Genomic DNA, 19,779 nt, shown 5'->3' with positions numbered 1-19,779 from the left:
TTCGTAGCAGAGGAAGAAGCCAGGTGCGCCGGGTGCTCCTTTATCGTCGTGATAGACCTTTGCAGATCATGAGATAGAGAGGAACTCTTAAAAGCGTAAATGTAGCAAAGTAGAGGGAGGAAAGGGCCATGTCGCCAACAGGCTGAGTTCGAGGCGCGTCGTTTCTTGGCCTGTGTCTGATTGGGTAAGCATAGGCGCCATCTCAATCCATAGCCAGCTGTCTTTCCCAAATAATTGGCACATTCTATATCTCCTACACGATACTGTACGGGCGTGGTAGCGTGAAGTATTGCTATCGGATCGTTGTGAGATGCAGAAAGCACCATAGGTAGAAAGCTCGGGAAGCTGAGGCTTCAGTGCCCATTGTTCCGGATCCGTGGATCATGAAAGTAAGCGATCATCGCCCATCGATCGATCAATTCCTTTTCATTTTGATCGATTTCCTTGAGCTCGCCAGTGTCAGAATACGATCTCGAGAAGGACGAGTGGCATGGACCAGCAGAAACGCGGGGTGCACGCCAAAGATCGTGCTAGTCCGGGAATGGCGCGATATCCACCAAACCTCATCAGCCTCTTCCACGATCGATGAACTCCTCGTCGTCGAGCAAATTCTCACCCAGATCAACGACCCCTGGTTCGATCGTAATCAAGGTTAGCCTTGAGCTCATTATGGCGACCGTCCTAGCGCCGACAGCTGCATCTCAAATTTTTTGACGCATTTTGCGCTTCAGCCCAAACATGCACGATCACTGGTTTGGGAGATCTGGTCAAGCCTGTGGCTGCCTTCATGCTTTAAGTCGATATGCCGGCGTCCCCATGTTTGATTGTCAGAATGAGTGGTAAACTCAAGAGCAGCGCTGTGATAATTACTATATCAGTACTGTGTGCCTCAACACCCTCTGTGCGACCACGTACACCCTGAGGCATCAAGACAATAGTACATCCACGATCTTCCAGTTTCGTTCCTTTGCTAACACTATCTCTGTTCTTTTTTGTTAAGTGCGATTAGGGTAGTCATTACGATTACTTGCTTCACTTCTCTGTACCTTTTTGACACCGTACACTCGTTACACTATAACCACGCCACACTCTTTTCATCTATCGTCTTGACAGCTTTACCAAAATGTATGTTCAAGAGTTTGCTTGTTCTCCATCTTGCAGCCATCACCTCGGTAGTCGCAGACGAAAATCCGCCCTTCCGACATCGACAATGCATCGACAGAACATCAAGAATTTTTTTTATCATATCAGATTATGTTCCCTTCTAGACTCAGCAGGCCATGCGAACATGGCGATAAAAACGGCGATCCAGCAGCAGATTATCGCATTGACAGACCCCGAAGAGTGGGCCGTGGCCGCGCAAGCATGTATCTCGGATTTTCCGACGGAAGTGCCGGTCGAGTGATCCACTTCTAGCACGTGGTGGGCATCGTCACCTCTGTCCTTCATTTGAACCTTCAAACCACCAATCGATCGGGACTGCACCGGTACTGTTTCGAAACAGGTACTAGCGTCCACTCACGGCCACAACCTGGCTGCGTCATGGCCTAATGCGCGGCTACCTAGGAACAAAAAGCGCAGCGCCGCAAAGCTTGACGTTGCTTGTGGTTTAGTCTACCAACGTTGCAAGGATCTCTTTTAAACGACCCTGGGACAGGAAACTTGATGCCGATGGGATAGGAGCAAAACAGGCTTACCGTTATGGGATGAGGTTCAACGCTTTTCGGCGGGAAGCCCGGTGGCCCTGTACTACGACGCTAGGATGTTATACCGACCTTCTTTGCTAAACGCGTCAGCTCGAGCTGCGAATGCGGCGCTTCTTTTCGTGATCTGCTATATATCCTACCATGTCGCCGCAGTCCGCACATTCTCGGTACCCTCTCTCATAGGGCTTTCCATCCGCCGCAAGAGTCACTCGCTGATCATTAATTATTCGTGCCTTCAAGATGAGGGTCGTTTCGTCACTCGTTATAACCTCAGCACTTGTAGCTCGCGTGCTGGGCGCATCCAATAGCTCTGCTGGCCTTCTGTCTTCTGAACCTGGTATGCACTCCTTTTGCTGGTCTCGTATGTGTACTAATAACGAGCCGTAGAACGTCTGGGGAACTTCGCAGAAGCTTACAGCAAAGCCAAGGCTCTCGTAGCTCAATTGACCAACTCCCAGAAAATCTCTGTCATCACCGCAGGCGATGTCACTTCCAACTCTTCTTCCGCTACCAATGTCTCGTGGACCGCTTATACAAGCAAAGATGCTTTCGCAGGCATGAATAACGACTACTTTGTTTCTGGTTTCAGTGCTGGCAACGCACTTTCCATGACCTGGGATCTCGATATGGTTCACGCTGAAGCTAAGGCTTCCGGAGATGAATTCTATGGCAGAGGTTACGCACTCATCTCAGGCCCTGAAGGCGGACCGTTGGGTCGCACGCCTTGGGGTGGTCGTCAGGCTGAAGCGATGTCGCCTGACCCATATCTCTCCGGACTTATTCTTGGCCAGGCGATCGCCGGCATGAATTCAGCCGGTGTCATTGCTGGAGGCCGTCACTTTCTGCTTAATGAGCAGGAGACCAACCGCACCTCCGGCCTGGGCGGCTCTACCACCACCGTTTACTCCAGTAACGCCGATGACAAGACGATACACGAGCTATATCTCTGGCCATTCGCGGATGCCGTTCGATCTGGAATGGCTGCAGTCATGTGCGCCATGAATCGTGCCAACGACACCGCGTCGTGTGAGAACAGCCGCCTTCTCAACGATCTTCTTAAGAATGAGCTTGGATTCCCTGGATTTGTCTGGCCAGATGTTGGCGGCCAGACTTCAGCATTTGGAGCTGCCAATGGTGGGTCTGACTATGGTTCCTCCAGCCTCTGGTCGGAGTCGACCATCACTGCAGGCATTGCCAACGGCTCCCTCACTCAAGATCGTCTCGATGACATGACTATTCGCAACATCATTCCGTACTACTATGTTGGCCTCGACGACGGCAACTTGCCGTCTCAGGCTGAGGCCACCGAGTACCGCGATGTGCGAGCGAATCACAGCAGCCTCATTCGCAATATCGGCGCAGCATCCCTAGTCCTACTCAAGAACTCTAACACTTCAGGTGCTGGTCTCCCATTGAATGGCCCTCGCACTGTCAGTATCTTTGGCGCTCATGCTGGACCTGCCATGGCAGGGCCCAACATGGCTTTCAGTGTCCAGGGCACCGATGAACCGACCTATCAAGGTCACCTTGTTTCTGGGTCTGGATCTGCCCAGCTCTCGCTCAGCTACATCAGCACGCCGTACCAAAGCATCATGAACCGCACTATAAACGATGGAGCCATGCTCTGGTGGATCATGAACGACACTTATTCCTCCAGCTCAGGAGGCATGGGAGGAGGCATGGGCGGAGGTTCGCCGCCCTCTGGAGCGAATTCGACGGATGGCGGAAACTCCACGGATGGTGGTATGGGAGGTGGCGGTGGCGGTGGCGGCGGTGCTGGCATTGGCCAGTCCGGTACTTCTGTGTCGCCCTCCTTTACCAATTACGCCTCCGTTTCCGAAGCATGCATCGTCTTCCTAAACTCTTTCTCTGGCGAGGGTGCCGACCGCACTGAGCTCTTCAACAACGACCAAGACACCATGGTTACGAGCATCGCTTCAGAGTGCAACAACACCATTGTCGTCATCAATACCCAAGGTCCGCGCCTTCTGGAGGCTTGGATTGACAACGAGAACGTCACTGCCGTCCTCTATGGCGGATACCTCGGCCAGGAATCTGGCAATGCCATTGCCGACGTACTTTACGGCGATGTCAACCCAAGCGGCAAACTCATCAACACCATTGCAAAGAATGAGAGCGACTATCCTGTATCCATTTGCTACGACGCGGACTGCGATTACGATGAGGGTGTCTACATCGACTACAGACACTTCGACAAGTACAACAAGACGGTTCGCTACCCCTTCGGGTACGGTCTTTCTTACACCTCATTCGAGTACTCCGAGGCAAAGCTCAATTCTACCGACTCCAGTGCTTTGAACAGCACGTACCCAACCGGCACCGCAACACTTGGTGGAAAGTCTGACCTCTTCGACACGGTAGTCAGCATCGACTTCACCCTGTCCAACACTGGTGATCTCGCAGGAGCAGAAGTCGCCCAACTCTACGTTGAGTACCCGGCTGCTGCGGACCAGCCTCCCAAGCAGCTGCGTGGCTTCAAGAAGGTCGCTCTTGAGGCTGGCGCTTCTACCCAAGTCACGTTCGAGATCCGCCGCAAGGATATCAGCTACTGGGATGTTGTGGCCCAGGACTGGGCGATTGCAAAGGGTGACTACAACTTCCACGTATGCTCCAATTCGCGCGATTGCAAGGATAGTGTGAAGGTCACTGTCTAAGGCGTGGAGAGCTTGGGTAAGAACTCGGTGGCTGGTTCATGGGGGTTGGTCGGTCAGGAAGGTTTTTTTGTTTCCATGTATATATCTTCGAATTCATCTGTACTCATTCCAGAAATCTGGCGTTCGCCATGAGATCACTACTTGTCACTGTATGTGGGAATGCCAAGTCCACTCAGTATCTTGGCAACTTCGCTCCACGTTCATGAGGAGGAATAGCGTGCATCGAATGTTGGTGAGGTTACCTACAGGCAAGCTCCACGTGTAGGACCTGTTGCGGCATTACAACCACCCGTTAATCGAAGACCTGGCCTGGAACACCTGCGGCATGTTGCAAGCGTCACCATAAGCCGCACGTCCCTAATGCATTGGATCTCGTGACATGAGTGACTAGTTGAGTTCAACCTTCCTCGGTGACGGGATACATTGCGGAAGGGGTGCATGAACAGGTTCGCGATCACGGGCCAATCATATGCCAGGATGATGTCGTTCGAATTCCAAGCGCGCCAATGCATGCGACACGACACAACGCCGGCCATTGCGAGCTTCTTTCGACATCATGTCACCCAAAAGCAGAGGCAAGCCGCTGCCTGTTGGCCTCCGGTCGAGATCGACACCCAATCTTCCATCACCACAGTCCCCAGACAGCGGGAAGCCATACAATGAGCCAGGCGTGCCCGCGAACCGGCCTACACCTGCCCCGCACACTTCCCCGACGGAGCCAGCGTCTGTCAAGAATGATACTGAGGGCGAGGACGAGGACGAGGACGAGGACGAGCTGATGCTTGGTTCGGGGGATTCTGAAGGATCTGAGTCTGACGAGGTGGACGAGGCGCCTTCAGCGCGTCGGCCACTGTACGCGTCGCGTTCCTACACCCAGCTCCCGCACGCGACCAGCACACTCTACCCGCCATTCTACAATCGGCCACCGGTTCCACTTCCTCCTTCACCTTCGTTGACGTCGCTCTTACGACCGTCATTTAGCACCACGACATCGCGACGGACGACGCCAGACTCTTCGGATGTGGACGTGTCTACTGGCACCAGAACGCCTGCATCGACTACGAACCTCGCAAGTATCACAAAGTCTGCGCGCCACGCGCCCTTGGTGCCTCGCGCGTCTCCCAAGGTACCCACTTATGAGTACTATGGCTTTGCGCTATATCTCGCTAGCTCTGCCGCCTTCTTGCTGTACATTGTGTGGGCCTATGTTCCATCTCCGCTGCTGCATCAGATGGGCATCCACTACTATCCGAATCGCTGGTGGGCTCTCGCTGTGCCCTGCTGGCTAGTTGCCCTGGTCGTCTACATCTACGTGGCTCTCGCAAGCTACAACACGGGATACCTCACGCTCCCAATGAGCAGTTGTGAGAATCTCGTAGACGAGACGGCCCAGATTGCCTTGGTCGACAAACGGACTGGGGAGATTGTTCGGGGCCAGCCGTCCCAGTCATCGCAAGCACATGGCAAAGATAAGGCTGGACAAGCCGATGTGACAAGCGGCCGAAGAGATTCGCATCCGGCATGCCGGTGGAGTGCCGCGGAAAAAGCTGACTGGAAGAGCTACTGGAGCATCAGCACAGACGCAGTCATGGACGTGCCAATTGGCGGCGTCTGCGAGATACTGTATGGCGGCGAGGATGAGTGAACAAGCAGTTAATACGTATGTCGAATCGAGGCGCATGGCGTGCAGACACCAGAGCTTGCGGTTCACAGGCACGTCTCTCGTTGTGAGTGAAAAAGCCGGCCCAGTCGAGGCTAACCCCCACTTTCCGTCCCATCCCAACACTGCACGCACCAGGCGACTTCAGGAAGCTCTTCCTTACCCCGCTACCCACCGCGACGCGCCATTGGCCCGGCGCGTACGACAGTCGAAGCTATGCTCTGCACAATCGAGCCATCTCCGGCAATCGGCTGGTCCAACCGACTCTTTAAAGGGAGCATGGTGGCATCGTGCGTTGCTTCTGCCCTGCGCTGTTACTCTTGCTTCTTTGCCCTCATCTCCGCAGGCCGTCAAGATGAAGTTCACTGGTACCCTTGCTCTTGCCTCCGCCGTCGCGTCGGCTGAAGCCGCAGAGACTGTGCTGGGAGCTTACATGTTCCACCGCCATGGCGACCGTACTCCAAAATCGTTGGCGCCTACCAACCTCACTGCTCTGGGATATGAGCAGGTCTACACATCTGGCCAGTACTACCGATCGAGGTATCTTACCGGCGATTCCAAGATCAAGGGGATGAACCAGGACACCGTCAGGCTCACCCAGCTTGCCGTCACTGCGCCTGTGGACAATGTGCTCCAGAACTCGGCTCAGGGTTTCCTGCAGGGCCTATACCCTCCTTACCAATCGGCTCAGACTCTTCGCAATGGTAGCGATGTTCAGGCCCCCATGGACGGATACCAATTGATTCCCATTAATACGGTAGACACCGGCGCAGGCAGCGAAGACAACGGCTGGCTCCAGGATGCGTCTAGCTGCGCAAACGCCAAAACCAGCTCCAACGCCTTCTTCTCCAGCGCCGAGTACAACGATCTTCTAAACAAGACCACCGACTTCTACAAGGCGCTTGTTCCCGTTGTGAACGGCACCTTCGACGAGAAAGACGTCACCTTCAAGAACGCCTACGTGGTCTACGACCTGATCAACGTGGCCGAGATCCATAATTCCTCCATCCCCTCCTCCGATGTCCTCACAAACGACACCCTCTACCAGATCCGCACCCTTGCTGACGCCCACGAGTACGGTCTTGCATACAACGCTTCCGACAACATCCGCGCCATCTCAGGCATGCAGCTCGCAGGCGAACTTCTCAAGTACATGAATACGACCATCAAGTCCGGCCAAGACGGCACCAGCGCCAACAAGTTCGGCATTCAATTCGGCGCCTATGCGACCTTCCTCTCCTTCTTTGGCCTCGTCGACCTGCCCCACGCCAACGAGACTTTCTACGGCGTACCAGACTACGCCTCCTCCATGGTCTTCGAGCTCTTCACCACCGCCGACACCTCCAACGGTTTCCCCGCTACCGACGACCTCCAGGTCCGCTTCCTCTTCCACAACGGCACAACATCCAACGCCAGCGAACCCGCCGTGTACCCGCTCTTTGGCGGCAATGACGATGCTATCTCGTGGAACAAATTCTCCAGCAACATGAACAAGATCGCCGTCTCGACTACCGAGCAATGGTGCACAAAGTGCGGTAACACGACTGGGAAGTGTGCGCAGTACTCTCAGGATGGCACTGACGGGTCGGCAAACGCGAGCAGCAGTGGTGGTGGTAGCCACATGTCAGCTGCTATCGGCGGCGTCATTGGTGCGTTTGTCACGCTTGCGGTTGTGCTGGGCCTGCTCGCTGCCTTCATGCTGCTCGGTGGATTCAGGCTTGCCAAGAAGGGGCGCGCATCGACCGCGTCGCCCGTTTCTGAGGTTGCGGGTAGCAAGGCTTAAGTCCTGTGACGTGTTTGATTGACGAAAAGTATGCGGTGACGATGTTCACGATGATTTGTACGGCAGCTTAATGAAATGGATACCCTACGAATATCACAAATTACTTGATGTTTGCTGCGTCGCTCGATTCTCATGATGTCATCAGCAATAAAAAAACAGCTCAACGTACGTGATCGAAGTGGTGTGCATTGGGTTTGTGAAGACTAGACCTCGTCTTCGAAATGCTGATGGCCATATAGCCGATCGGGTTAGTTCACGCGAGTGGTGACATGCGAATCCACAGTCGTTCGACCGGAAACACGAGAATCTCGGAAATTTTGGAGGCCTACGCCTGACTAATAAGCGGTTCCAGGCTGACTGTCCGTCCTGTCGCGGACGAAATCCAGTGTAGAGCCTCTGCGGCCATGCGGGCTGACATTAGGCCGATCCTGTGCTACCACTTCTGGACTGACCTCAGGGTACGTTTCCCTTGACAATCTGCGCTAACATGTGCGTGTGCGATTCAAAGCGGCATCTTCAATTAAACCGAGAGTTGCTTCTCGCGCTACTGACTCCGAGCGGTGGTCGTGACGATGACGCTCAGCGCTTGCTATCTCGGACCACGCTTGAACTGTACCAACATGCTCGGAGTATTTAAGCTGCAGCGCGACGCAATTGCGAAATTCAAACGCATATCAAGCAACTGAAAACAAGAGTCTGATCGAGCCTTATAACGCCTCCTTGCTGTGCTTCATCTTCTGTACCATTTTCAAAATGTCCTCCAAAACAGTGCTCATCACTGGTTCCAGTGCCGGCGGCATAGGCCACGCCCTCGCGCTCGCTTTCCAAAAACACGGTGCCACCGTCTTCGCAACCGCGCGCTCCATATCCAAAATGCAAGATCTCGCATCGCTCCCCAACGTTCATCTCCTTGCTCTCGACGTCACGTCGCCAGCTTCCATTGCCGCAGCAGCCAAAGAGGTGGAAGCAAAAACAGGTGGCAAGCTCGATGTACTCATCAACAATGCCGGAGTACAGTACGTGATGCCAGCACTGGATGTCGATATCGAGAAGGCGAGAGATGTGTTTGAGGCGAATTACTGGGGTCCGTTGCGCATGATACAGGCGTTTAAGCAGATGTTGGTGAAGGCTAAAGGAACGATTGTCAATGTTGGGAGTGCAGCTGGGATTTTCTATGTGCCGTTCCAGAGTAAGTGTTCATTGGGTCGCGATCTCTCCTGTCATCGAGATCCTTTTTTCCATATTACGATTTTCTTCTCGTGAAGCTATGTTATCAAGAAGCTAATGCATGCAGGCCAATACAATGCGTCCAAAGCTGCTATAAACCAGTATTCTGAAACACTTCGGATGGAACTTGCACCATTGAACGTTAAGGTGGTCACGCTAGTGGCGGGAAACGTCTCATCGAATATGGTCAACAATGCGCCGCCACCTACACAGCTCCCTGAACACTCCTTCTACAAGCCTATCGAGAAAGAGATTGCAAAGGAGGAGGCGTTTACGAACATGTCAACATCAAAGTTCGCTGAAGAAGTCGCCAGCGAGGTACTCAATGGTGCGAGCGGGAGAGTCTTTAAGGGTGCTAATTCGGGTGTGGTCAAGTGGTTGATTCCGTTCCTACCCCAATGGATATTCGACAAATTGGTCGTGGCCAATGGTAGGGGCTTAGGTAAGATGCCGAAGCTATCATAGAATGCTTGTATTTCACTCAGTACCTTCTCATTTCCGTATCTCATCGTCGCATCAGTCATAGTATTTAGCGCTCTTGCCCCCAACAATAGTCTCCTCGTTCAACTCACTCCTTACGCGTCCCTTTGCAACACCTTTCGCAACCCTCGCTTTTACCCATTCTCCGGCTGTGACTCCGACAGCGCTTTCGTCCTTGCTCTTCGTATATCCTAGTTTCTCCAAAACCGGACTTTGAATCGGGTTCAACACAATGCTATCTTCTGGACGCACGAAATACAACACACCAAGGCGATCAATTTCGGCTTGGTCCTGTGGTGGAGCGACTACGCGGTGTATACTACTCTTTAAGAACCCGTTAGTAAGAAATTCGAGAGAGTCGGCAAGGTTGACTGTTATGCTTCCTGGGTAAGGCTTGACGTATCGCCATTGGCCTTCTGGAGTGCGAACCTACACATCATCATATTAGCAAGACACAATACCAGATGCTCATCCGTTGACATACCTGCAACGCAGCCACAGGCTGACGGAACAGCAGCGTCAACGACCCAAAATCCGTATGTCCCTTCACCCAAACATTTCCAAGTGTCTCGTTCTGCTGCGCAGTCCGCTTGTGGTACTTCATGTATCTCAAATGACAGTCACTCTTCTGGTCATACCGGTGCTTTTCCAGAAAGAAATTCTCAGGCAACTCTAAAATGATGGCGAGCAAAACCAGTAACTTCCCCACAACATCGTCGTTGATGTGGCGTGCGAACTGCTCAATCTCCTCGCGGTGCGCATTGATGATGGCTGGGTGCGAGCGCTCCAGCTCCGGGATGAACTTGGGGATATTGTAGATTTCGGTGTTGTCTTGGATGCCGGGACGTACTTCGCGCAGTCCAAGGGGCTTGTAGCCGTTGTACCCGCCATTCTCAAGGTCGGCGCGGTATTTGAGCTTTTCTGAGGTGGGGAGGTTGAAGAGCTCTTTCCCGATGGCGAATTGGCGGTCGACTGCTTCTTGACTAAGGCCAAAGTTGGTGATGTAGAAGAATCCTGGCTGGGTCAGTGGAAATGTGATATGGTGGTTGGTTAGATTACCGATCTTGTCGATAGCTTGGAGGAGCTGCTTTGCAAGCTTCTCTTTTCCACCTGGTGTGTCGAAGAGGGAGAGGTCGAGGGTGGCGAGATCTGCCCATAGGACTGCAAACATCAGCATGCCAACCGTCTACATCTTGACTATCACTCACGCTCGAATTGTGTTTCTGGAACTTGATTGTAAGTCAGAACGGGAGTCTCCGCTCTGGAAGTTTCCACAATGGTAGCCATGTTGTTAGATCAATGATGCTCGAATGGCTTCAGTTCCTCGAGTAGGTTCGCCCGACTAAATACACACTGACCCCGCAAGATGGTTCGGCAATAAGCCGAACGTCAGACTTAGCGCAATGCGGGTGTATGGTTAAGCTGCCGCAAGCTTATGCAGGGCTGTCGTGATCCTTGGCGAGAGCACGCAACTACCCATCCAAGTTCGGCCAAAGATCATCGCGAGGTGAATCATCTATAAGCCTGTTATCAAAGGTTCTTCTTAGTGGATTGTCGTCACTGAGGGCTTGCATAGCGTGCTTGCGACTAACGACCATTTCCTGCACCAGAAAGCGTGCCTATGTCCGTGAGACATGCCTTGAGTCGCGTATCGCCCACTCTTTACACCCCACATAGTGAACAAGTATGCCATCTAGAGTCTAGTTGGATTGAATGGCACGATGCTTGTCGAAGATGATGCAGCATTGGCTGGCTCGAGACGACGCGTGCGTAGCCCTGTTAATTTGCCAGTCTTAAATAGAAGAGCTAGACTTTGACGATGACAAGCATCCTTACGTCCTCTCACAATGGTCGACACCAAGGAGCAAACCGCTACGGCCTCGAGCGCCATAGCCTCCAACCATGGCGAAGACTTTCACTATGTACGACGCGGTTCCATCGTTACAGGTACAGCAGCCGACCCAGACATCGAAGGTTACGATGCCGAACGCATGCGCGCGCGAGCCCTTCTCTCCGCCGAGGAGGAGAAGAAGCTTCTTCGGAACATCGATTGGCGCCTCATGACCCTCTGTTCCATTATGTTCCTGCTCAAGAACATCGACGCGGACAACGTATCCAATGCGCGTGTTATGAACAAAGGCAGTCCAACAAACATCATGAACCAGCTTGGAATGACTTCGAACGAGTACAATCTGGTCACTACGTTGTATTATGTTCCGTATATTGTTGCTGAGGCACCTTCGAATCTCTTGATCAAGAAATTACTGCCTTCGCGTTGGCAGTCGCGAATCATGGTTACTTGGGGCATTGCGTTGGCTTGTCATGCTGCTGTGACGAATAAGGAGGGTTTGTATGTTGCGAGGTTCTTTCTTGGACTTGTAAGTGTGCCTAATTCCACAACATGTGATGCGCGATGCTGACCGTTTTCCTTCCGTTAGTTTGAGGCGGGACTATTTCCTGGTGTCATACTACAAATGTGCTACTGGTATCGACCTGACGAAATGTCCGTCCGATTACTCTATTTCTGTAAGCTCAGAACTCACCAATCACTGCATTCATCCAAAACTCACTTCCTTGAAGATATCCTGGGTAACCTCTCCGGCGTCGTAAGCGGGCTCCTTGCCTTTGCCTTCTCCCACCTAGACGGTGCCCACGGTCTCTCTGGTTGGCAATGGATCTTCCTCGTGGAGGGTATCATCACCATCGCCTTCGGCATCACCGTATACTGGATCTTCCCCGATTTCCCACCGCAGGCAAAATGGCTCACCGAAAAAGAAAAGGCCTTTATCCAAGCGCGTCTCCCCGGAAACGCACCGCAAGCCGCAGAAATGAACTTCAACTGGCGTGAAATCGTCGAGTCGTTGAAGGACATACGACTTTGGGTTTTCACGCTCATCTGGGCGCTGTTTACCATTGGAACTAGCGGTGTCCGCTTCTATCAACCTACTGTGATAGCGGATCTTGGGTACACTGATATTGCATCCGCGCAGCTTCTGAACTTACCTATTTCGATCTTTAGCATTATCGTCATTGGTATCACCGGAGCATCCGCTGACAACGGGCGACTACCACGGCCGCTGTATCCACTGTCTTTCCTGATCGTTATTCTGGCTTGTTATGGGACGTTGTACGCTTACCCTAACAGTGGTGGTGTGTACGCAGCAACACTGATAGGTAACGGCTTAACGTCCGCATGGGTACGTGACTCTCCAGCATAAAGTCAGCGTCTCAGCTAATGAAAGAAAGTACCCGATGATGTGGCCATGGCGCGTACAGACGACATCCAAAGCCACAGGCTCTGCGTTCTCCATCGGCTTCGTCAATAGTTATGGTCAGATCGGTAAGTCGACCTTGGGTTCAAAGTGCAGTTGTCTTTGCAGCGAAGGGAGGCCTCTTCATCGCTTGTTCAAAATCCAATAACACTGCTTGTTCCCCCTTGTATTAGATTATACTGACCCTTTATAGGTGGAGCTATCGGACCGCATCTGTTCCAAAGCAGATATGCACCACACTACGGCGTCAGTTTCGGCATCGCGATGAGCTTCGTATCAGCTTGTATCCTAACGACCTTGGGGACGTGGTGGATGACGCGAAAGTCGGAGCAGGATACACGGAGGCTCAAGTTAGCAAGGGTGAAGGCTCAGAAGAGGGGAGAGACAGTGCTGGATGATGTAGTCGACAACGACTTGAGAAAGCCGGTCAAGGGTGGAAGTAATTCGGATGTGAGCGCTTGAAAGGAGGTGGCGGGATCGTAGCAACATTTGGAGACGGAGTCAAGGAACTTACCGATCACCTCTCACGTCTCTTACACTCTGTAATCATAGTATACTAGCATTGTACGTTTGTGGTTGAGAATTTGTGAGGATGTGACGAGAGGATAGTGCGGATGATGCAAAGAATCAGAAAATCAAAGACCTATTGTTTGGCCCATTTCTTGAGGCCGATGTTGCCGAAGACACTGTGATGGAGAAGCAGTGGCTTGAGGTGTTGGAGTAAGAACAGAAGCAGGTAGCCAACAGTCAGTCAGTGCCCACCAACGCACGTCGCCACTCACGCACAAATTGGGAAGAATCACTTGGCACCCTGCATCTCTCCCGGGCCGGAACTTTTCAATTCGTAAATCTATCATCTTCATTAACGTGAAGCAGAATTCCCATGCGCGCCATGCTACGCCTATTTTGCGCAGCCGTAGCTTGCGCTCGCGTTCGACCTCGTTCCCTCCAATAGACTGATCCTATGCGATGCGCGGAAAGGAGCGAAAAAGAGCCAGCCGTAACAACATGTGCGTATTCACATTGCTCGCGTGCAAGACGAAGCCAGTTCGTGGCATGTCTCGTCGAGTAGATGCACATCTTAAACTCAACCCATATCTCAAAGGCAGCCCACCAACAATTCTGGAAATAAACTCAAGATGGATCCGGTTGCGCTTTTACGATCTCGTCAAGCTGTGTGAAGATCGCTGGTACAATAGAGGCAGAGGAGAGCGCAGTTAGTATATGTATTTATGAGGAAGGGTATCGATCGATATAAGGCGAAGAAAGCTTCAAGGTAAACCGTTCTAGTGGCTGCCGTTCTTTCGGAAGGTAAGAAGCTGGGATAGACCAGCGAGGCCGCATCCGGTCTTGAGGAAGTCATGGCTGATCAGCTCCGAAGCACTGGCTCTGGACTTGACGTCCACGCAAAGACACACGGACAAGAAGGCCTTCAGCTCTTTGGAAAGCTTGTCGGGCTTCTTGAGCCTGGGGGTACCGTTGGTCGCGATGAGGTAAAGTGCCTTCAGTGGCTCCTCGTTCAGATATGGTGGTTCAGACTCGATCATCTCAATGGCCATGATACCCAGCGACCAGATGTCCACCTTGTTGCCGTACTCTTTCTGCTTGACGACTTCCGGGGCCATCCAGTAGGGTGTTCCGACCATGGTCGCACGCTTGCTGCGTTGTTCGGTAAGCTTTGCGCAAAAACCAAAATCGGCTGTTATTAGGTTAGCATGCAGAATTTCGGTACATCGGAATGAACCAGGAACGTACTGATTTTGACGCGGCCGCGCCCGTCCAGTAGCACGTTATCACTTTTGATATCACGGTGAATGATGTTCTTGGTGTGCAGATCTTCCAAACCCTTGCATGTCTATCACATGGTCAGTATATGCCCAGGAAACACGAATGAGCACTCACCTCTAAGCAAATAGTGGCGATCTGATCTTCACTAATGGAAGGGTTATTATCGATGACATCTGTCAAGGCACCTCCTTCCATGAACTCCATGACCACCCACAATTCCGATTGTTCTTCCTGCAAGAATGCATCCAAGAAGTCGACAATGTTGGGGTGATGGCTGTCTTTCATGACGATGATCTCGTTAACGATCAACTCCTTACGTGGCTGATTGCGCAGGTCCATCTGCTTGATAGCGACTTGAGCCCGAGGACCGTTCTCCCGTAGCAGTTTCTGTGCCATTGGAGATGTGGCGCCCTCACGGATCCGGGCAACGTACACCGAACCTGAGGCACCCTGTCCGATTTTCTTCTGCTTGTTGTACGAATCCAAAGGCTTGTCTTTCGATACGACTTCGCGGAGCTTGGCCATGACCTCACTTTCTGACATGCTGGACATGCGCACATCTTTGCGAGGCGTCTCTTCCTTCTTGGCGGTGAGTGCTTGCTCTGCTTTCTTTACGGCATCACTAGCAGGAGCTGCAGCAGGCTGTTTGGCCACTACGTTCAAAGGCTTGGGCGCAGCAGAGCTCTGATATTGTTTCTGTTGCGGTTGGGTTTGCGGCGGGCGTGCCTGAGGTACCTGGTTGGCCGAGTTCTGGTACTTCGAGTTCGGCTGAACGGGAGGGCGTTGTGCCTGAGTGGCTGGCGCACCATAACCATTGCCGTTCTGTTGCCGGGGGGCAGAGGGAGCGGGACGTTGAGCTTGCATCTGGCGCAGAGCCGCAGGTTGTTGTTGTTGCTGTTGTTGTTGTTGTTGCTGCTGCTGCTGTTGCTGCTGCGGGCCTCTTGAACCACCCGGAGTTGATGGAGCTGGACGGCTAGGATTGTAACGCGATGTTCCCGATGGACTTTGTTCTCGCGAATCATAGCCACCTCCGAACTCTTGTTGTGCCATCGGTAACTTTTTCTGCGGTAAGGATGCATTGTAGGCAGCCAACTCTTCTCGTTCCCGTCGGTCGTACTCTTCCCTCTCACGCGCCCTCTGCTGCTCGCGTGCTCGTTCTTGTTCCATACGTCGCTGTTGCTCATAACGAGGGTCTTGACCTTGTGACGTTGCGTAGCCAGAGGTAGGTGGGGTGTCCTGTCGAGCCAAGCTGTAGCTGTCCTTGCGAGCGTAGCCGTTTGGTGGGGCAGGACGAGGTGGTGCAATGGAACTGCCACCGGCAGCGTATCCAAGTTGTTTCTCCATGCCAGCGTTGACGGGCGGTGTGGGTGTCAGGCTAGGATATTGTGCTGGGTCATCTGCGCGCTTGACTAGCTTCTCTGTGTAGAACTCCAATACCTCCAGAACAGCCTTTGGGTTCTTCGCGTAGTCATCCTTGGTAAGTGCCGAAGCAGTGAGCAGCTTTTCCCATTCTACCGGCAAACCGACGAAGGCACCGCTCGTTGGGTCAAAGCCTACGTGTACTCTGTGAGTAAAGTTGGTGGGGTTGCTGACCCCACCCATGCTAGGGCAGCGTTGGTAAATGCTGTCTATCCATGAATAGACCTCGTCATCGGTCTCTACTTTGCAAGTGATGATCTTAGTAGGACCGTCGCGGGGCGGAGAAGAACCCTTGTTGGGGTTCAGTGACCTGGTAATTTCAAATGAAAGAGGCTGGGTATCTGAACGCTCCACGCCAAGCACGTCGCGAAGCTGGATCGTATTCGCCACCTTGGAAGAGTTCGGGCTTTTGAAGAAGGTGAGCTCAAACTCACGAAGGACAAGCCACCGATCGGCCCAGACGAAAGACTTAAAAAGACCCTCATCTTTGACCTTGACGTTGCCCTCCTTGACCGTTGCATTTGACGACATGCTCTTTTCGGACTGCGTGCGCATCAGGGACGTAGTCGAGCCATTGCCGTATCCTCCGCTGGTGCTGTAGGCGGGGGATTGTAAGCTCATGCCGGCCATGTTTCCGGGGAGCGTGTTGCTAGTATTTGGGGTCAGAGCGAGGCGAGGTCGGTCAGTAGGGGGCCGCGGGGCGGGCCCCGGGTTCATGAATTGATCGCGGGAATACATTCTGCGTAGATATTAGCCTGACAGTGCGTGGTGTTGCGGAGAAAGCGTTGCAGGCGCACTTGAGCGGTGGTAAGGAGCCCGATGCTGGAATGGGGGGTTGAAGGGGGGGCCAAGAAGTTCTGTGACAACCCCGTTTGAGTGAGTACTCACTTGGAGTCACGGTTAGGCGCGCGAGGGTGTACTAATTATTACAGGATCCGACAATACTGTCTGCGAATGCTGTGGTTGCCGCAAGGCGCCTAATGTTGCTGCGAATGCGGGGGAGTCGACTGGACAGAAAGGCGTGTGAAATGCCGTTGCCAGCGGCGGAGGAAAGAAAATGCCCTGTGGTCGAGTACACTCAAGCCCCTGAAGAAGAGTGAATGCTGTGGGTACCAGCGTAGCGGGAAGGGCGAGTCGTGGGTGCGGAAGGCTGGGTGGGTAGCAGTCGGTGAAAGCGAGCGAGCCGCGGCCAATCGATGTCGCTGCCAGAGAGTGAGCCCTAGGTAGACGCCGACATAGGAGGCTCAGGCGTTCCGGCGCGAAGCAGAGGTGCTCGCAGGCGTCCGACAGGAGCAAAAGGGCGAGAGGAGCGTGGTTGTGGGTGGGGAGACGTCGATGGGCGTAGCGTAGCGGCGTCTTCGACAGCTAGCTTGGTCGAGTCCGCCAGGCTAAAGCAGCGACACGGGGCACGTGATGCTGCTGACACCTCTCTAAGCCTCAAAGAAGATACAGCAGCCAATGAATCTTGCACTGGGCCTTCATAGGGTGGTGGGTAATATGAAGGATTCTGTGAGCATTCTTTGCAGCAACACACAGCGCGGGAGTGTTTCCCGCACTAGCACGCGCGACGCAACCCACGGCTCCAGCAGCGGGCGGGCGAAAGCTTGAGTGCAAAGAGCGCCGGCGGCTCTGCCATCTTCGCCCAGATCAACGTTTCAGACGTCCGCCTAAATCAGAGAGTCGCGCGACTGAAACGCCCTTGCCTTGCTACCAAACCCACCAACCGCCAACGGCGTCCAGCCGCGCCCGCCACAATTGTCCATTCCAAGCTTGCCATGTCACATGTGCGTGCTGATGCCCAGTGATGGTGTTCAAAGTCGATGTTTGTTGTCCACGTCTGCTCGCCCCTGTACAGTAGTAGCGTGCGGCTCCACCCCTCGACCACAGATTCTCGCGCGCGGAAAGTGATTCGGATTATTCTTCAAGCGATCATGTCCGATCTCTTTCTGTTTTGCGCCTAGACCCACATGTACGGCATTCCCCCCCAAACGGCCGCTTTCCCGCGTTTCAATGCTGGGGTTGTGTATCAAATGCGCATGCAGTGCACAGGTGTAACAGCGTTTCCGGTGCAAGACGTCATATGTGCAGCCAGGCGGCCGGACGACGTTCTCCTGAGCATCCTTACCGAGGCGAACAAACACAGCAAGACCAGAGCTTGCAGTAATAGGCAATCCCAGGTCGATCGATGATTTCAAGTTGCAACTGCGAAGCTTTGAGCCTCTGGGCCTTAAGATTACCAGATGTGAAATCCACATAGCAATTCGGAAGGACAGCTGCCGGTGGTTTGCGGTGTCCTGCCAAGTGGCAGTGACTATTTGTACTGGAAGGCGCGACCCGCGGACCTGCCATCAGGAAGGTGCCACTGTGACTTTCCACGCCCGCCGGGTTACCAGTTACCGAGCATGTCAAACGCCAAACTTGCGTGGCCTACAAGCTATTCCACACCCCATGCGCCGAGGACATCCCTTCCAGATCCTTCCTGTTCCCCGTTCTTCTCCTCCTCAAGCCTCTTCACCCTACGCACCGACAGACCCACACCTAGCGGTCCGAGGATCGTGCACAAGACAATGGCCCACGTTACAATGAGGAATATATCTGAGTTTGAGCCATGCTCTTGGCTCCTTGACGAGAACACTCCGTTCGACTCAGCTACTGAGGAGACTAGAAAGCCAATCTCTCCACGGGCTGTCATCGCGCAAGCCAATATGAGGGGTGGGTGCAGAGAAAACGGCTTCTGTACAGGCGATGTATGTCGGTCTGTCTCGGGGTTGGTGTTTTGCTGTCCTTCCTGCGCACTTGTAGGTCGTGACCGGCCAGTGCTGCTATTCTTCTTTCCCCATAGGTGAGGCATCGAAGGCAGCCTTAGTTGAGCTAGTGTCTTGTTCAAGGATTCCTTTAGAGGCGTCAAAGAGAAGCGGACAAGCCAAAGACCGCAAACAAGTTTTCCCAAAGCCATCAGGATCGTGTAGACGATGCCGCGCCATACAACGGAACCTCGGAACATCCGCGTGATTGGGATGGAAAAGCCAATAGAAGCGAAAAACAACGGCTGTAGAACTCTACCCACAGCCTGTTGATAATATCGCTCGTAGACAGCGGTCCCAGAAGTGTCGTTCTCGACTTCCGGCTTCTCCTGCGTTGTACTGTCACGATTGCGCTCTCCTTCACATTCTTGACTGGCATTACGTTGAGTATCCTCTCCCGCAAGAATCTCTCCTCTCTCGCGAGGTGAATCGCGCAGGTTTGCCTTCGCCTTCTCCTGAGATGCTTGGTTTCCTGGCTTGTTAACCGGATGAGGTACCTCACTATCCCACCAGCTAATGACTGCTCCCGCAATATATGCGGCAAACAAGTTTGATGTACCTGCATAGCTGGCGCCCGTGACAAGGCCCAGCAGAAGACTGGTATGAAGTACCAGGGCTGTTTGTCTTAGGCATAACAACTTGGCGATCCAAGCGTCCGGGTGGTTCTTGCGAAAGCGGTTCAGTACTATGGTTGAAGGCTTAAAACATAAACAGCACAGGAAAGGTACGAAGACTGCAAATGCGACCGAGACCAGAACAGGGCGAATTACGGTCACGGCACTAATATCTCCTCCTCCTATGTTCGAGATGACCTGGACCATGACAAGTCCTACGACGTCGTCCATCATGGCAGCGCTGGTCAAGACGACACCCAGTCTGCTTGACGACAAGCCGCTTGAGGCAAGCACTGTGAAGGTGGTGCCTAGACTTGTCGAGCATAGTGCAGCTCCAGCCGCGAACGCTTG

General features: G+C 53.2%; 8 protein-coding genes across 8 annotated transcripts; 5 read left to right on the top strand and 3 right to left on the bottom strand.

Annotated features, from left to right (window-relative positions):
• Positions 1 to 1,946: 1,946 nt before the first annotated feature.
• Positions 1,947 to 4,381, top strand: N0V89_005785 (uncharacterized protein; the record flags this gene model as incomplete). The annotated part of the gene is made up of 2 exons (XM_056214559.1): positions 1,947 to 2,043; positions 2,094 to 4,381. 2 exons carry the CDS (start codon positions 1,947 to 1,949, stop codon positions 4,379 to 4,381), a joined length of 2,385 nt encoding a protein of 794 aa, XP_056071826.1.
• Positions 4,382 to 4,937: 556 nt separating this feature from the next.
• Positions 4,938 to 6,026, top strand: N0V89_005784 (uncharacterized protein; the record flags this gene model as incomplete). The annotated part of the gene is made up of 1 exon (XM_056214558.1): positions 4,938 to 6,026. One exon carries the CDS (start codon positions 4,938 to 4,940, stop codon positions 6,024 to 6,026), a length of 1,089 nt encoding a protein of 362 aa, XP_056071825.1.
• A 370-nt stretch (positions 6,027 to 6,396) lies between these two features.
• N0V89_005783 (uncharacterized protein) lies at positions 6,397 to 7,824 on the top strand (the record flags this gene model as incomplete). The annotated part of the gene is made up of 1 exon (XM_056214557.1): positions 6,397 to 7,824. One exon carries the CDS (start codon positions 6,397 to 6,399, stop codon positions 7,822 to 7,824), a length of 1,428 nt encoding a protein of 475 aa, XP_056071824.1.
• A 753-nt stretch (positions 7,825 to 8,577) lies between these two features.
• On the top strand, positions 8,578 to 9,516 carry AYR1_2 (NADPH-dependent 1-acyl dihydroxyacetone phosphate reductase; the record flags this gene model as incomplete). The annotated part of the gene is made up of 2 exons (XM_056214556.1): positions 8,578 to 9,013; positions 9,119 to 9,516. 2 exons carry the CDS (start codon positions 8,578 to 8,580, stop codon positions 9,514 to 9,516), a joined length of 834 nt encoding a protein of 277 aa, XP_056071823.1.
• Positions 9,517 to 9,567: 51 nt separating this feature from the next.
• N0V89_005781 (uncharacterized protein) lies at positions 9,568 to 10,818 on the bottom strand (the record flags this gene model as incomplete). Its single annotated transcript, XM_056214555.1, has 3 exons — positions 9,568 to 9,960; positions 10,016 to 10,692; positions 10,740 to 10,818. 3 exons carry the CDS (start codon positions 10,816 to 10,818, stop codon positions 9,568 to 9,570), a joined length of 1,149 nt encoding a protein of 382 aa, XP_056071822.1.
• Positions 10,819 to 11,378: 560 nt separating this feature from the next.
• On the top strand, positions 11,379 to 13,527 carry N0V89_005780 (uncharacterized protein; the record flags this gene model as incomplete). Its single annotated transcript, XM_056214554.1, has 7 exons — positions 11,379 to 11,909; positions 11,970 to 12,057; positions 12,112 to 12,645; positions 12,706 to 12,728; positions 12,778 to 12,871; positions 12,997 to 13,253; positions 13,408 to 13,527. 7 exons carry the CDS (start codon positions 11,379 to 11,381, stop codon positions 13,525 to 13,527), a joined length of 1,647 nt encoding a protein of 548 aa, XP_056071821.1.
• Positions 13,528 to 14,089: 562 nt separating this feature from the next.
• Positions 14,090 to 16,727, bottom strand: CLA4 (Protein kinase; the record flags this gene model as incomplete). The annotated part of the gene is made up of 3 exons (XM_056214553.1): positions 14,090 to 14,502; positions 14,559 to 14,658; positions 14,706 to 16,727. 3 exons carry the CDS (start codon positions 16,725 to 16,727, stop codon positions 14,090 to 14,092), a joined length of 2,535 nt encoding a protein of 844 aa, XP_056071820.1.
• A 1,717-nt stretch (positions 16,728 to 18,444) lies between these two features.
• N0V89_005778 (uncharacterized protein) lies at positions 18,445 to 19,659 on the bottom strand (the record flags this gene model as incomplete). The annotated part of the gene is made up of 1 exon (XM_056214552.1): positions 18,445 to 19,659. One exon carries the CDS (start codon positions 19,657 to 19,659, stop codon positions 18,445 to 18,447), a length of 1,215 nt encoding a protein of 404 aa, XP_056071819.1.
• Positions 19,660 to 19,779: the final 120 nt, after the last annotated feature.

The sequence above is a fragment of the Didymosphaeria variabile genome, assembly GCF_027946475.1.
Source record: "Didymosphaeria variabile strain IMI 356815 chromosome Unknown scaffold_4, whole genome shotgun sequence".
Taxonomy (NCBI): Eukaryota; Fungi; Ascomycota; class Dothideomycetes; order Pleosporales; family Didymosphaeriaceae; genus Didymosphaeria; species Didymosphaeria variabile.
Note: the sequence above shows the minus strand (reverse complement) of the source record. Positions and strands in the feature narration are given on the sequence as shown.